Below are 16,724 nucleotides of genomic sequence, written 5' to 3' on the forward strand. Positions count from 1 at the left end.
AGCTCTCCCACACCACGTGGGCTTCTAAGGGTCTCTCTGACCCAGTCTGGAGACTCAGCTTCTGCTAAAGTGGCAGGTAACCCGATGAAAGTGATATCAATACATGTGGCCAAGGCTTCCACCGAAGATGCCCACCAGACTCACACACCACTGTACCTTGGAGTCCTGGGACCTAATTGGGAAGGGGATCACAAACCACAGGCGCCCCCTCTCAGACTGGGGGCTGTGCTACAGAAGCAGGTGGGTGATTTTTTTTTTAAAGTTACACAGATACCTGAAGGTACTCTCACCTTCTCCCTGCCAATTCCAGCTGTTGAACTGGGGCAAAAGGCCCCCTCTGGGATTAGCTGGGGAACTGACCTACCATGTTCCACCTCCTCCCCTCTCCTCCAAACTTGTCCGTTTTGGATTTATCCCAAGGATGCAAGGATTTTTTCCAATATTCACAAATTAATCAGTGATATGCCACATCAACAAACTGAAGAACAAAAACCATACCATCATCTCAACAGATGAAGAAAAAGCTTTTGACAAAATTTAACAGCCATTTATGATAAAAAAAACTCTCCAGAAAGTGGGCATAGAGGGAACACATGGCAACACAACATAGGCCATTTATGACAAACCTACAGCTAACATCACAGTCAGTGGTGAAAAGCTGAAAGCATTTCCTCTAAGATCAGGCACAGGACAAGGATGTCCACTCTCGGCACTTTTTAAACACAGTTATGGAAGTCCTAGCTACAGCAATCAGAGAAGAAAAAGAGATAAAAGGAATCCAGATTGGAAAAGAATAGGTTAAACTGTCACTGTTGCAGATGACACGACATTACACACAGAAAATCCTAAAGATGCTACCAGAAAACTACTAGAGCTCATAAATGAACTTGGTAAAGTTGCAGGTTACAAAATTAATACACAGAAATCTGTTGCAGTTCTGTATGTTATTTCTGTACATTCAGAACTACTTTTTTAAAGTGTTTCTTAAGAATGGGGTTTAAAACGGCACAAACCATCCAAATTTAAATGACAGCTGACACTGTTTGGCTCCCCATCTATTTGTAAAGGGTAAAAATAAATTGCTGTGGGCCCCATTTAAATGGATAATGCAATGAACACAGCCTCATGGCATGACACCGCCCAGGCCTGGAGCCCCAGCCTCTTGCCCCAGCCTATGATGAATCAGCCAGTCTGAGCAATACCCAGCAAGCGGTCCTGGCTCCTGGCAATGTGTTCATATGGACAGCCTCTGTCCCCCAATTTGTCTAATTTTGAAAGCAACCTCAATCATGAGAGGGAGCACAGCCTCGTGATTAAACACATGGACTCTAGAGCCAGAATACCCAGGTTCAAACCCAGTTACTTCACTTCTCTGTTCCTCAGTCTCTTGATCTATAAGATGGGGATGCGCTAGAGCATCTGATTCTTAGGATTGTCTTGAAGGTTGATCTCGTGGACAAGAGGAAAATGCCTGGACCAGGGCCTGGGGTTTCTACTCAGTTCAGTTCAGTTCAGTTGCTCAGTCATGTCCGACTCTTTGCGACCCCATGGACTGCAGCACACCAGGCTTCCCTGTCCATCACCAACTCCTGGAGCTTACTCAAACTCATGGAGTCACTGATGCCATCCAACCATCTCATCCTCTGTCATCCCCTTCTCCTCCTGCCTTCAATCTTTCCCAGCATCAGGGTCTTTTCAAATGAAAAGGCAGCGGTGCCTACTAAGCACCATCTAAAAATATTTATTAACAACCTGAGCAACCAATGATTTCCCTGTTCACCTTCTGTTACATCATTTCCAGAAATGATTAAGTAAGTCTGTCCTCTGTGAACCCAGCAAGTCCTCTTCCAGAAATGGATGAAAACAGTCATCGATGATTTCGGTTTGAGGACATTACTTTTAATAGTCACAAACTGTCAACTACACCACTCGTGGGTGGGGAAAAGTAAAAAAAAAAAAAATCATGAGTGATACATCATATAACAAAACATAGAATAAAAATGTTCACACTGAAATAACTGTAGGAAAAAATATTCACAAGCTTAACTACATTAAGTTAAAAGGGGAAAAAAAAAGGAAGCAGGACCCAGAGGTGTGACTCTAGTCTTGTTTCAGTCTCACACAGATGCTGGCATATTTGCAAACAAGTCCATGTATTTAGAAAAAACGTCTAGAGAGAAATACACTAAAACAAGAATAGTGATTTGTCTTGGACCCCAGGTTGCTTTAATTTTGTACTTTTTACTTTTCTGGGTTTTCCAGATTTTCTATAAAGAAGGTGCTTTGCTATTAAAATTAGAAAAACGTGAAGTTAAGAGAAAAAAGTGAAGTTAAGAAAAAAGGGGTTGGGAAGACTGGGGTGGGCAGGCCCTGGCGTGGCAAGAGGCCAGGTGGGGTGTGACCTAGAAAGGGCCCGGCTCTCTGCCTGCCTTTATTTTCAAGAAAAAACAGAAATTCGGTTCTTTTTTTAAAGTGAAATTTCCAGATTTGTAAATGTTAACACTAGTTAGGAAAACAACAACAGCAACAACAACAAAAAACCATTGTGGGCCAAACAGACTCTAGGCCAGAGGATCTGCCACCTCAGATTTAAACTTAAAATTTTCGCACAATGTGTTCTATGTAATTTTGGCTTTGCTGGCATGACTGTCAAAAAATGAAGGCACATTCATTTAAAGTTACAGTGATGTTTCCTGGAGAGAAACAGAATGGAAAATTTAAAGTTCCATGAGCCTCAGAATTAAATTACTTCATGTAACTAAAAGGTCCTAAACTTGTGAAAGTATCTAAAAACAGACCAGCAAAAAAAATCAAAGGCCCTCTTCCACAATCAAGTCTGTAATTTGAAAAGAAAACATAAAAATCCGCCTCTGTTTGAGTTTTCATGAACCCTCAACTTTTCCAAACAGGGATGATGCGTGAATGCGTGTGCATGCTGTCGCTCGTCGTGTCCGACTCTGTGACACCATGGACTACAGCCCGCCAGGTTCCTCTGTCTGTGGGATTCTCCAGAAAAGAATACTGGAGTGGGTTACCATTTCCTCCTCTAGGGGAATCTTCCTGACCCAGGGATCAAAGCCAAATCTCTTATGTTTCCTGCACTGGAGGGCGGGTTCTTTACCACTAGAACGCTAAACAGGAACATTCACATTCAACTCTGTTTCCTTTACCAAAACCAGCCCCTAACCTGAAAAAAATATCTTACAAAATGCTTTCCCAATAGAAAACAGAGTGAAACAGGTTAGTCTGTGATGTGAAACCGTCAAAGGCTTTAACAAATCCTTCTAGTGTCCAGAGGCCCTCTGTCAACTCATAAATGTACTTCCCCAATCAAGGCTGACAAGTGCTAGTGGGTAGATCAGCTTCGACTTCCTCTTACTGCAACCTTCGGGCAGCGCTCTAGGAGACTGTGTTCACTGAAGGTTGAGCGGGGCCAGCTCTAAGCAGGTGGCCGGTGCAGTGGCACAGAGCTGTACTCCTAAGAGGGTTCCTGACTTCAAGCTCTGCTGTTGCCATCCTGAACTCCCCAAAGTTTTTGAACCAGGAGCCCCACGTTTTCATTTGGTACTGCGCACAAAATGATGTATCTGGTCCTCACGGACAGGTCTGTTTATTACAGATGATCATGTTTGAAATTTACCATCACTTAAGAAGTAGATAGGGATTTCCCTGGCGGTCCAGTGGTTGGGACTTTGCCTTCCAGTGCAGGGGAGGTGGGTTTGATCCCCAGTCTGGGAGCTAAGATCCCCAATGCCTTGAGGCCAAAAACCCAAATCGTAAAACAGAAGCAATATTACAACAAATTTAATAAAGATTTTAGAATACTAAAACCACCTTAAAAATCTCTCTAAAAAATAGACATAGATAAATGCAATCCAGAGATAGGCCTCAAATCTCAGTTTAGAATTAATTTTTACAATGTGCTCAGTCATGTCTGACCCTTTGCGGTCCCATGGACAGTAGCCTGCCAGGCTCCTCTGGCCATGGAATTTTCCAGGCAAGAATATTGGAGCTGGGTGCCATTTCCTACCCCGGGGATCTGCCCAACCCAGGGTGTGTCTTGCATCTGTTCTGATAGGCAGACTGTTTACCACTAGTGACACCTGGGAAGGCCATCATTTTTTTAAGCAAATATTGTTACACTGAACAGTTAAAGATAAAAAAGAAGTCCTCTGGAAACCTCCTCCTCTAACAAATTAACCACTTGTAATTTTTCCACATGCCCTACCTGTTCTGACCACAGATTCATTCCAAATTGGATACAGCTGCACCTGCTGTCATATGACACATAATTACCCTTTTCAGTGGTCCCTAAGGGCTCATTCACAAGTTAACTTGACACAATTCGTCAACTTCTAGCCAATGGACATGAATAGACACTTGAATGTATATCTTCATGAGTGTAAGTTTGTTTGGTTTCTTTTTTTTTTTTGATACAGAAGGTTGTATTGTCTGCCTGGAATAAAAAAAGTAGTATGGACATTCCCACGATTCTAAATGAAGAGAACTGACTTTTCAAGAGGGCTGTGCTCACAACTGATTCTGATTCAGCATGTGTCCACCAGCCACATTCTCACCAGCACTAGGCATTCCCACTGTTAAAACTTTTGTTTATTTAGTAATCTAAAAATGACTTAGCCAATAATTTTTGTTTGTTTCGGCTGCACCTCAGGGCATGTGGGATTTTGGTTCCCTGACCAGGGATCAAATCTCTGCCCCGAGTATTAGAAGCATGCAGTCCTAAACGCTGGACCACAAGTGAAGTCTCACAATAATTTTAACTTGGTCTTCACTTAATGCATCTACCAAGGTAAACGACGGCTTGGATTTTGCCTTTCTCCTTCCTCTGTGTGTCTACATTGTAAATCAAGTGATGGCCAACTGTAGGAAGGCTTGAACAGGAGGTGAGGGAGAGAATGAGGGGCCAGAATAAAATGCAAAATGGATCACCAGCTTAGAAACTGGGAATTAATTGTTCATTAATTGAACAGCTTTCTTATTAGGCCAAATTCGGGCCAGAAGGCTAAATAATCCAGATTTTGAAACCTGAAGACGATGAAGACCAAAAGATACCTCTGGCCCTTTCCAGACAGGAAGCTCTTTCATACAATCTCCGCCTTAAACTGATGAATCAACTTCCACACAACTAAGCTGTCCTGTGGTGAGATAGCTGAGCTCCCTGAGGGTCAATATCCTTTCAGCCTTCGGATGAGTGGAGGGGTTGGAGGGGAAGTTGTGAAATCTCCATCCTTGGAGATTTAAGAAGTACAAGAGAGGGACGTCCCTGGTGGTCCAGTGGTTAAGATTCTGGGCTTCCAATCCAGCGGGTGTAGGTTTGATCCCTGAGCAGGGAACTAAGTTCTCACATGCTGCACAGGGTGTGGCCAAAAAATAAAAAGTCCGAGAGGACTATCTGCTTGTGACGACTTTGCTTACAGTGCTGCCAAGGAGCAAGAACAGGCAGCTGGCCTCAGGTTCTGTAACAATTCCACTCCCAGCTCCCAGGAAGAAGGCCAACAGAAACATTGCTTACTATTTATACTGCACCTGGTAGACCACCGGCCTCGGGTCGCTGTCCAGGGACACCGGCTCCCAGCTCAGCGCCTGCTGGGCGTTGTACAGGTGAACCTTCAGGTTTCCAGGAGCAGGCAGCTGGGCCAGGGAGTCTTGAAAGGGACAGAGAATAAGAGAAGGAGGGAGATGAGGGAGAGACAGGGAGGGTCAAGAGGAGAAAAGTCGATTACAAAAATATGTAATTCATGCGGCTGGGGTTTTGATATTACCCATTCTCCCCACACATCCCCTACGCCTTTAGCCTTTGACTAAAGACAGCCCTTCACCCTAGAAATGGCATATGGGGGTTCCCTTGGCTCTCTTCCCTGGAGATTGCATGAAGGGTTCCCTCAACTTTCTTATCTTGGTTTAACTATTTGTTAATCCCATATTTGATGCTTTTGAACTGTGGCTTTGGAGAAGACTCTTGAGAGTCCCTTGGGCTACAAGGAGATCCAACCAGTCCATCCTAAAGGAAATCACCCCTGAATATTCACTGGAAGGACTGATGTTGAAGCTGAAGCTCCAATACTTTGGCCACCTGATGCAAAGAGCTGACTCATTTGAAAAGACCCTGATGCTGGGAAAGATTGAAGGCAGGAGGAGAAGGGGATGACAGAGGATGAGATGGTTGGATGGCATCACCGACTTGATGGACATGAATTTGAGCAAACTCTGGGAGACAGTGAAGGACAGGGAAGTCTGGTATGCTGCAGTCCATGGGGTTGCAAAGAGTTGGACATAACTGAGCGAATGAACAACAAAAGATGGCACAGTTGACACAGTCTGTGGGGAAAGGGGCTTGGGGCTGCCTTTCCACCTGCAGGTTCCAGTTCCATATGAGCAGGTCCTGGCTGAGGCTTAATGAGGACACCTGTCTACCTTTAGGAGTAGTAGTGTTAGTCGCCCAGTCATGTCCAACTCTCTGTGACCCCTTGGCCTATAACCCACCAGACTCCTCTGTCCATGGGATTCTCCAGGCAAGAATACTGGAGTGGGTGGCCATTCCCTTCTCCAGGGGATCTTCCCAACCCAGGGATCAAACCTGGGTCTCCAGCACTGCAGGCAGATTCTTTACCATCTGAGCTACAGGGAAGTAGAGGCTGGTATGGTCCCACAGGGGAATTGGTAGGTGGCAGGGGGAGAGGAAGGAGAAAGGCTTCCCTGACCAGGAATTGAACCCAGGTCACAGCGGTGAGACTGCCTGTAGTAAGTGAGGGTAACATAAGAGCTTGGGCCTTGGTTTCTTCTTCAGGAATAAGGAATAAACCATAGTACACTGGAGAAGGTTCTGGAGAAGATTAACTTGATGGCTACTGGACAAGCATGAGACCCTGACTTTGATATAAGGAATATTTGGGAAATCGCCACAAATGTGTACACACACACCCCAAACCAGATGTGCAAATCCCAAAGACACCTGGGAGGGTGAGGACTTGTCTTCTGGGCTTCATGTGTTTCTCAAAGACTCCCCCAACGTCATAATCACTGAGGCTAAAATACAGATTCCCATGCCCCACCCCAGACCAGGAACTCTGCATTTTCAACAAGCTTCCCAGCTAATTCGCATGCACGTTGAGACGTTTGAGAACCACAAATGGCAGAAGAACACGTTCTGCAGGGAACCACTGCCAATGTCAGAATCTCCCCTCCTTGGGATGGCCCGTGATCTACAGGACGGGGCTAGAGGCCACCAGGGTGGAAGGCTTTTCTCTCGTGAGGAAACACATGGTGATGATAAGGCTTTCTCTGAGACCAAAAGATTAATGAGAAACACCCAGAGCTGGAAAGTCTGAAAAACAGGCTATTCCAGAGTTCCAAGCAGGAAATTCAAAACACACATTTTCAGTAAATGCATCTCAAAGAAGGATGCCAAGACCAGCTGAGAGCCTGGCCCACCGTGCTCCTGCTGAAAGAAGTTGTGGCCTGGAGTCTGTGGCCACCTGTTTACTTACAGAATGCCCATCACTTTCACAGCTAAGGCCTGGGGCTGACCTTCCTTCCAGACCTTAATTCAACCAGCTACCTTGACACTCCAGCCAACTCATGTCAGGCCTGACGGAAGCCGGCCCAAAGATGCAGCGTGGCGGGAGGCTGCTCTTCCCGACTGGCCCACCCTGCTCACTGGGGCTGCTATGGCCCAGTGGATCCCAATGTGAGCTCAGGAAATGAAGTCCTGCTTCCAGGAGATGCTGTGCAGGGTCTCAGGGGGTGAGGGCTTGGTTAGGGCTGGGCATGGGACCAGCCAGGAAGGCCAATGTAGTGTCTTAACCCGGATTCATGCTCTTATTGTTCCTACAGGTCAGACAACAGGTCTCACAGGCCAAGGTCAAGGTGTTGGCACGCTCCCTTCCTTCTGGAAGCCAGGGGAGAAATAGTTCCTGCCTATTTCCTTGCTGAGAAGCTGCTCACATTCTTTGGCTCCTGGCCTCTTGCTCCAGCAATGCTGGGCTGAGCCTGTCTTGTGCTGCCAGCTCTTTGGTTCCGACTTCCTCTTCCAGCTTCCAAGGATCCATGTGATTGCACTGGGCCCACTGAGCCCAATAATCCAGGAAAATCTCCCCAGCTCAGGAACCCTCATTTAATCACATCTGCCAAGTCCCTTTTGCCACGTAAGGCAACGTGGTCACAGGCTCCGGAGATCGGGCTGTGGATCTCTCTAGGTACCATTATTCTGCCTGCCTCCCCCTCCCTGGGGAGGATTTAGGAGGCATCCCCTCTCTCTCCACCTCCCTCCCCACCCCCATCTAGACAGTCCGCTAAGAAGGGGAGCACTAGGGACCACCGATGTCTTCCAGCCCGCCAGGCAGGCAGACCGGAGGACAGCCTTCTCAGTAAATATCAGGAGTCTCCATCAGAGCCTTCCGCTTTCTGCACCTTTCATGTAATAGAGGTGTGGCCAGGGGACCTGCAGCCTGGCTCTCATATTTGAGTTTGTTGGCATCCCCTGTTTCACTGCATTCAGAGAAGAAACCGAGTCTCGGGGCTGTGGGTTTCACGCTGAAGCACCAGAGGCTGCCCTCTCACTCACACCAGCAGCCTCAGTTCCGCCCCGCGCATGCATCATCTCGGGAGGGAGGCCCGTTCCTGCCCGGCCTCCCCTGGCCACCTCCTCGCCCCAGGGGATGGATGGTGGGGGCAGGAGGGGGGGCCCTTGCACTTCGCCCTGCCTTTCTCTGGAGCCTTCTTTCTCCCTGGGCCACGCTTCTCCCCCACTCCCTTCAGTACTCTGCTCAAGCGCCACCCTATCAAAGCACTTTCCTGCCTCCCAATCCCCCTTTCCTTTCTCCTGGGTTTCCCACCACCTGGGTTTCCCACCACCTGGGTCCTGTGTTTACACCCGGGGGGTGGTGAGGAGGACCAGAATTTGACTGCCTGGGTTCAAAGGCCCATGCTCTTCGCAGGACCTTCGGGTGCGAAACCTCCTGCTCTTGGCAGAACCTTGTTTCACCTCTCTGTGCCTTGGTCGTCTCATCTGCGAAACAGCAATGATCACTGTGCAGACTTCAAAGGGTTCTTAGGAGGAGTGAGCGGGTTAATTTCATGTGTGCTGCTGAGACCTGCAGGAGCACAGCGTGACCGGTTCCTCTTCCTCAGATGCTAGAGCGGGAGCTCCAGGGAGGCTGGCTGTTGCCAGACTTGGGGGCTGTCCCATCCCCTGGAGCTGGAGAAGCAGGCTCCTGGGGCCTGGGGAACAACGGAGCTGTAGCCCAGTAACCTGCTGTCTCTCCTTCAGGGATTAAGCAGCCAGTTTCTGCATTTGTCCAGGAGAAATCCAGGCTAAGCTCAAGCTCTCTTTCTTGCTTTATGTTTAAGTCCTGCCTTTTCTCTGGTCTCGGAGAGGCTGGGGCAGGAAGTGGGTACAATTCTGCTTGCCGTTGTTCGCTCACTAAGTATCTGACTCTTTGTGACCCCGTTGACTGTACCCCGCCAGGCTCCTCTGTCCTTCACTATCTCCTGGACTTTGCTCAAACTCATATCCATTGAGTTGGTGATGCCATCCAACCATCTCATCCTCTGTCGCCCCCTTCTCCTCCTGCCCTCAATCCTTTCCCAGGGTCTTTTCCGATGAGTTGGTTCTTCACATCAGGTGGCCAAAGTACTGGGGCTTCAGCTTCAGCATCAGTCCTTCCAATGAATAATCGGGGTTGATTTCCTTAAAGATTGACTAACTCTGGACTTATCTGGATGGCTCTAAAGGGTCCATATATTTAGGGCCATATGACCTGCAGTCAATGGTGTTAACAAAGGCTTTGGGAAGAGAAGAGAATTTGTGGGCAAAAGGCTTTAGCTGGAATCCTGATCCTGCCACCAAGAACCATGGAATCCTGCCACAACACACCTGAGCATCAATTTCCACATGAAAAGTGAAATGATACCATCTTTCCTAGAGATGGAGTGAGTGAGGGGCAAATGCAGGACCACAAATGAAAGGCAAACCAGACACCAAACCACACACTGCTGCCTAAGTGTGATTTTTAAGATGTGCCTGGTGGCTCAGACAGTAAAGAATCTGCCCGCAATGTGGGAGACCTGGGTTCTATCCCTGGGTCGGGAAGATCCCCTGGAGAAGGAAATGGCAACCCACTCCAGTATGCTTGCCTGGAAAATCCCATGAACAGAGGAGCCAGTGGGCTACAAGTCTATGGGGTTGCAGAGAGTCAGACGTGACTTAGCGACTAAACAACAACAGTTTCAGGGTGTCCTGATGGATGGCTGCAGGTGGTGAGCTGCAAGCTGTTACCCAGACCAAGCCTCCAGTGACCACCAACAGAGGGCTCAGCCTGTGCTGACTGCTGGGTCAATGGTCTGACCCCGCGTGAGGCAGAACAGCGCCCTCCCCCCAAGACGTCTGTGTCTTATGAACATATTAGGTACATGGGGATCGGAGTTGCAGATGAAACTTAGGGCCCTACAGAAGATCTAAAGACAGCTTATCCTGGAGCATCTGGGTGGACCCAGGTCACCACTGTTTCTCCAGGAGCTGGAAAACGCAAGGAAATGATTCTCCCTCTAGAATCCTCAGAAACGAACACACCCCTAGGACACCTTGATTTAGCCTCAGCCCGGTCTGCATCTGACCACGACTTCCAGAACTGTAAGACACTGAATTCAGTTCTAGGTATCAAGGAAGTGACAACCCATTCCAGTATTCTTGCTTGGAAAATCCCATGGACAGAGGAGCCTGGCAGGCCACAGTCCTTGGGGCTGCAAAGAATCGGACACGACTGAGTGACTACCACACATCTTCACCGTAAGCTTCTTTACCGCAAGCATTTCCACTGCAGACACTTTCACTGAATAACTAACGGGCCGTAAGGCAATTTAGCTTATGTAAGTTGTAAAAGTAAATTTCACAAATCTCTTTTGATAAAAGTAAATTTTATCAAAAGGAAAATGATGAAAAATAAAAGAGAAACATAACATTGGCCATAATGAAACATGAAAAATAAACAACAAAATTTAAAAGACTATTGCAAAATGAAAAACATTTGAATACATTTAAAATATGTGTAGATTCACAGCAATACTGTGCAAACAACTGATTTTATTCTGTGGGCTTTACGAAGTACTGGTCTTCAAAGTCTTTTCTTTTGTTTCTTATCATATATACATATTTTTTTTGTGTGTGTATTGATTTGTCTCATGGTTTTTCTTTTTCACTGACATTTCTTCTTTTGTTAAGCAAGGTGTCAGCTTCTAAACATTGGGACACATATTTGTAACTGAGCTTTGGACCGTGTGTGCTGGCATATTGTCACATGTCTATTGATAAATATTTAGTTCTATGGGAAGCATTGGTTCAACTCTGCACCTTTAATTAAGGCCATCGGCCTCTTTCTCTCCCAGGGTAGTGTGTTTCCTAATAAGAACACCAAGTCATCATCATCCATCAACTTGATAAAGCCATCAGCAACTTCACTACGAAATGCTTTCACATTTCAACCACTTGAAACCAAACTGTCAAACCAAGTTGTCAGCCAGTTATTTTATCTATTATGGCAAAACTGCCTGATGCCAATTAGTCATGTACTGAAAATGTCTGAGGTTGAAAATGCTTGTGGCAAAGGTATCTATGGCAAAGAAACTCACAGCAAAGACACCAGGCACAAATAAGTTTGTGCTATATTAAGGCACCAAGTTGGTGGTCATTGTTACAGCAACAACAGGAAACTAACACAGTCCAGGGAGGTGGACACCAGGCCTTTAATGGCACCCTAGCTCCTACAAGATAAAGCTCACAGTCCTAAGAAGGGTGCACAAAGCCCCACTCTGCTTCCTTCTCCATGGTCTTTGGGGCAATGGTTCACTGTTAATGGTAAGAAGAGAGAACCTAGGGAGATGCCAAATGTATCTTCCATACAATTACTGTACAATCACACCTCCTGTTCCACCTTTCTGCCCCAACTGGCTACCTCCGGTCCACCCTGGATCCAGGTGTTTGAGATTTTATACATTTTTAAGAACAGGCTCTCCTGGGTCTTAATAGCCTAGTTTGATTAACACATATCACACACAGATAATAAAGTACTACTAACATCAGAATTAATCATTTAATCTTCACAATCGAAGACCCCTTCCCTCCTGAAACCCCCTCCCCCTGAAGGGTGACTGACTCGTGTTGCTGTCGTATGGCAGAAACCAGCACAACATTGTGAAGCAATTATCCTCCAATAAAAAACATGCAACAACAAAAAAGAAGACCCTTCAGGATCCTTCCATGGATGGGTCATTATGATGAACATCAGTGATCCCCTCTCCAATTAATACCTTGCAGGTGAGGAGAAGTAAAAAACAAAAAACTCCCTGAATTCTCACCCATAACCAGGAAGTTGGTCTTGTCCGTAAATACTGGATATCAGCTTATCTACCTAGACCATTTGTCTCTTCCTAAAAAGAATGGTTTGATTTCCTAGGGAGCAAAATGGGGTTATTATCTACTTCAAAAGAACGGCTTAACAGCCTGTCCGCGTTAAAAGAGTAGCCCAATAAATGGTGGCCACTATGGTCATTTATAGAGTTTGCCCCCAAACATTCCTATTACGTATTACTTTCCACTGTTGAGGTTATGGACAAACAGGAGTTCCTTAATATACATTAATTTGCTATGGTTTTTCCTATGGTTGGGGATTTACTATTTTTCTCAGTGGTCTCTAAGCTCTGAGAAGCTTTGGATGTTCAAGTCAGCAAGTTACGGTAAGAGAATTTTGTGGCCTTAAGTACTAAATACTTCTATCAACCTCTGGACCACAGCAGACAAATCACAAACAATTCACAGACTAGTCAGGAGCAGCCCATGTATAGAGGACCACCTTGGAAAATTACCAACACCCGAATCTCATCTGAGGGCTTCCCTGAGCTTTCCCTTTCCCTTCTCACCTGAGTAGTAAAGAATCTGCCTGCAATGCAGGAGACATGAGACCTGGGCTCAGTCCCTGGGTTGGGAAGATCCTCTGGAGGAGAGAATGGCTACCCACTGCAGTGTTCTTGCCTGGAGGGTTCCATGGACAGAAGAGCCTGGCAGTCCATGGGGTCACAAAGTGTCAGACACGACTGAGTGGCTAAGCACAAATCTCATCTGAAGGAAGCCCAGGGAAGGAGCAAATGTAGGTTGTTCAAGACTCGAAGCTTGAGGAGCAGAGTTAAGATACAAACCCATCTGTCCAGCTCCCAGGAGGAAACAGCCATTTAACTAGGAGCACACAAGGGGATGACAGAGGACGAGATGGTTGGACGGCATCACCAACTCAGTGGACACGAGTTTGAGTAAACTCCGGGAGGCCTGATGTGCAGTAGTCCATGGGGTCGCAAAGAGTCAGGGACGACTGAGCGACTGAACTGAACTGAACTCACTCCCTGAGTGCTCCCCAGATGGCTTAGCAGTAAGGAATCAGCTTGCAATGCAGGAGACAATGCAGTCCAAAGGGTGGGAAAGAGTCGGACATCAGGGAGCGTGGGAGTACACACACACACACACACACACACACACACACACACACTCTCTCTCTCTCTCTCACACACACATACACTCACACATACACACACTCTCTCTGATGCAATGCTTCCCTTATCCAGGACCTATGGAGTTTAATGGCGTTGCAAGGGATGCTGATAAAAAGAAACAAGCCCAAACAACAGCTTGAGAATCCAAGGGGGAGGAAACTTCTAAATTCTTGAGACTTTTAAAGTGTTACTCAAACTATGATATCAGTCACTTCATGAGAAATAAGCCAGCAAAACACAAACACAGAGTGATGCACAGAGAGAATGTTCTCAACCACCTTTTTCCTTTCTCTCTGTCTCTCTCTCTCTCTGTGTGTGTGTCTCTCTCTTGGTAGTTTGTCCCTGGCTCATAGGTATGGTCAGTTAGTGTCAGAGGTAAACAGGAGGCTGAGCTTAGGTGGGGCAGTCCAGATGGGAACAGCGCTAGGATTAAAATTCTGGCTCAGCTGACCCGCTGCCCACCGCAGGGCAACATTTCTGGGTTTTGCGCCGCCGCCCCACTCCCCCTCCTCCGCCGGCCAGTCTATCCGACCCCGGGGGAATGACCACCTGGACTTCACACCCGCTAATCAGACACACCCGGCCTCAGTTAAGATTGAGGTACAGTCACGATCCCCAGGACAGAGGTCCCCGCCGGTGGCAGGCCTCCCTGGCACGGAACTGCGAGGAAAGCAGGCCTGGACCTGGTTCTGGCTGCGCCCCACCCCAGGGAGGAGAGGCCAGGCAGCGCTACATTCAGGCGGTCGGGAAGAGGAATCTGTGGCCGGCGGAAGCAGCCTCTTCTCGAGCCCTGAATCTGGTTTTTCCTCTGCTCATTTGGAGACATTCAGAGTCGAGCCGCGCTAGCTTTGGGGGCTTCTCTCTTAAGAGAAGGACCTACAGACTGTCCAGACTCGTGCAGGGGCAGCGCGGCCCGGGGCTCCTCCCGCCGCTCCAGCTCGCGGCCCGAGACTGCCTGGAATCCACCCCCCCCCCCACCACCCCCCGCGACCATCCCACACCCGCTTCGGGCTCCCACGCCCCGCGGAGCCCACCCGATCGGGGCAGCCCTGAACCCCTTCCACTGATCCTGGCTCCCCGCGGACCCCACCCGCACGGGACACCCCTGTTTACTGCCCCCCCAATCAATGGGGGTTCCCGTGGATTCCCACCTACTGCGGGCTCCCCGCGGACTCCCACTCGCGAGACGCCGCCTCCGGCAGGCCTCGGGGTCACTCCGGCCCCGCTTACCTGCGGGGGGCGCCGCAGCGCCAAAGCCGCTGAGCATCAGAAGCAGCGGCGGCAGCAGTGTCGGCGGCGGCGGCCGCATGGCCCAGGGCTCCGGGCGCCGCACGCTCCGCGGCGCTGGGGGCGCAGCCCGGCCCCGGCGCGGGGTCGCCGAGCCGCTCACTTCGCCGCCTCGGCGGCCATGGCGACCGCAGGGCGCGCGCGGGGCCCGCCTCTTCCCGAGCCCCGCCGGCTGCAGCGGCGGCAGCGCGTCCCGGGGCGGACGAGCGCCCCGCGCGGCCGCCGCGCCCGGGCCCGGCCCTCCTGGAGCGTGCCCCGCCCCTGCACCCCGCCCGCCGCCGGGACTTTCCTGGTGCCCCCTACCCGCGCCGGCGCTCCCGGGAACCGCGGCCCCAGGGGTCCCCGGGCTCTCCGCGGCCCGAGCGCCCCGCGCGGCTCTGCGCGAGCCGGGGTCTCCCTGAGGGGCTGGCGTCACCCAGCAAGCGCAGAGCCGGCTGGCCCCGACCTTGGCTCAGAGGAGCCGGGGGAAGAGGGAACCCTGCCACCCGCCGCCTTCTGTGCTGGGGACGACGGGTTGCGGCTCGCGATCCTTCGGGAAAGACCCCTCGGCACCCAGAGCCCCGGATGGGCCTCGCGCGGAGCCCTCGACCCTCACCCCACCCCCATCTTCGCCCACTGCCTCCCGATTTCCTGGGATTGCACAATTCCAGCGTTCCTCCCTTAGGCTGAAGCTTTTGCTTGTTTATCAGACTTTCAAGTACATATTTAGCTTTTAACCCTTTTTTGACAGTAGGGTCGAAGGGTATAGGGGTTGGAAAGAGCCTTGGAAAGACTGATTGAAGGAGGGGAGCTTTGGGGGCTCTGGGCGCCCGGCAAGGCGAGGCAGAGGGACCCGCCCCACATTTCATAATGGTCTGTGGCTTTGGCCCGGGGGCAGGCCGTGAAGAAGTCTATAAGGAAGTGACCCTGGGAGCTGGGGATGCGGGGGTGGGAGTCTGAGTTGGCTTTTATCCGTTGGATGCCAGCAAGGATTTGAGTCCATTCTGTTCTCTCAATATGAGCCATAAACCAAGTTCAGCAGGAAAGGAAGGAGGCATAAAGGGGAGGTTGGGGGGAGGCTGGGGTGGGGGGTGCGGATGGGGGCGGGCGGGACCAAGGAAAGGGATCACGAGCCCCCTCGGATCGTGCTGGACATCCTGTGGGTGGCTTGGCAGCGCACTATTCCGTAAGTCAGTCAAGCTTTGCTTTTGGACAAAACGGAGAACTCTTTTGAAATTGGCCACTCTTGTAAACAGAGGTGCTGAGATATCTAGCAGTGTTTGAATGATGCTTAGAGTGAGTTTTTCCAACACAAAGACATGGTTTAAATGTTAAGTGAAAACAGCAGAATCCTTGCAAAAATGACGCGTTGAGAATGGCTGGGGGAAATACGCCAAAACACTGGCCTGAAATAGGGTGTAGGATTACAGAATGATAACAGGGTTTCTTTACTTTCTTCTTCTTTTTTTTTTTTTTCCTTAGGCTTTTTTCTTTTTCCCCCAATGGGCATATTTTCCTTTTATAATCAGGAAAAAAAAAATCAAGTTAAAGAAAAGGACACATGTGTTTGTGCCTCAGCCCAGGCCAGGGAAGGCTGGTGGTCTTCCTTGATGTGGAATGCTCAGGGGCAGCGACAGTGAAGCCTGTGGTCTTTGAGGGTTCTTGGAAACCCCCTGACAATCTCCTTCCAGAGCTTTTCTCTGCTAAAATGTAGAGGGTTTATGTTTTCCTTACAGTTCCTGGCAAAGTACTAAAAGGAGCCCTACCCAGTTCGCTGCTTGGGTGGACCTTCTGCTGACACCCCAGGCATGTACTATCCCCAAAGCAAGTAACTATCCCCCCCACCCCCGACATCAAGGCAGCTCGCCAAAGACAATTTCTCTCAGGAACTGGCATTTCTG

General features: G+C 49.1%; 1 protein-coding gene across 2 annotated transcripts in view; it reads right to left on the reverse strand.

The window, feature by feature from the left end:
- IFNGR2 (interferon gamma receptor 2) overlaps positions 1-15,026 on the reverse strand; it is a 31,446-nt gene extending 16,420 nt beyond the window's left edge. The window contains exons 1-2 of one of the 2 annotated variants that reach the window (XM_061413796.1): positions 14,788-15,026; positions 5,534-5,666 (exon numbers count right to left, since the gene is read on the reverse strand). In XM_061413796.1, coding sequence (XP_061269780.1) covers positions 5,534-5,666; positions 14,788-14,866 — 212 coding nt within the window. In that variant the 5' untranslated portion in view covers positions 14,867-15,026. The remainder of the gene's footprint in view (positions 1-5,533; positions 5,667-14,787) is intronic. The other variant, XM_061413867.1, reaches the window with a different exon arrangement.
- Between the last annotated feature and the right edge of the window lie 1,698 nt (positions 15,027-16,724).

Source organism: Bos javanicus, chromosome 1, assembly GCF_032452875.1.
Source record: "Bos javanicus breed banteng chromosome 1, ARS-OSU_banteng_1.0, whole genome shotgun sequence".
Classification (NCBI taxonomy): Eukaryota; Metazoa; Chordata; class Mammalia; order Artiodactyla; family Bovidae; genus Bos; species Bos javanicus.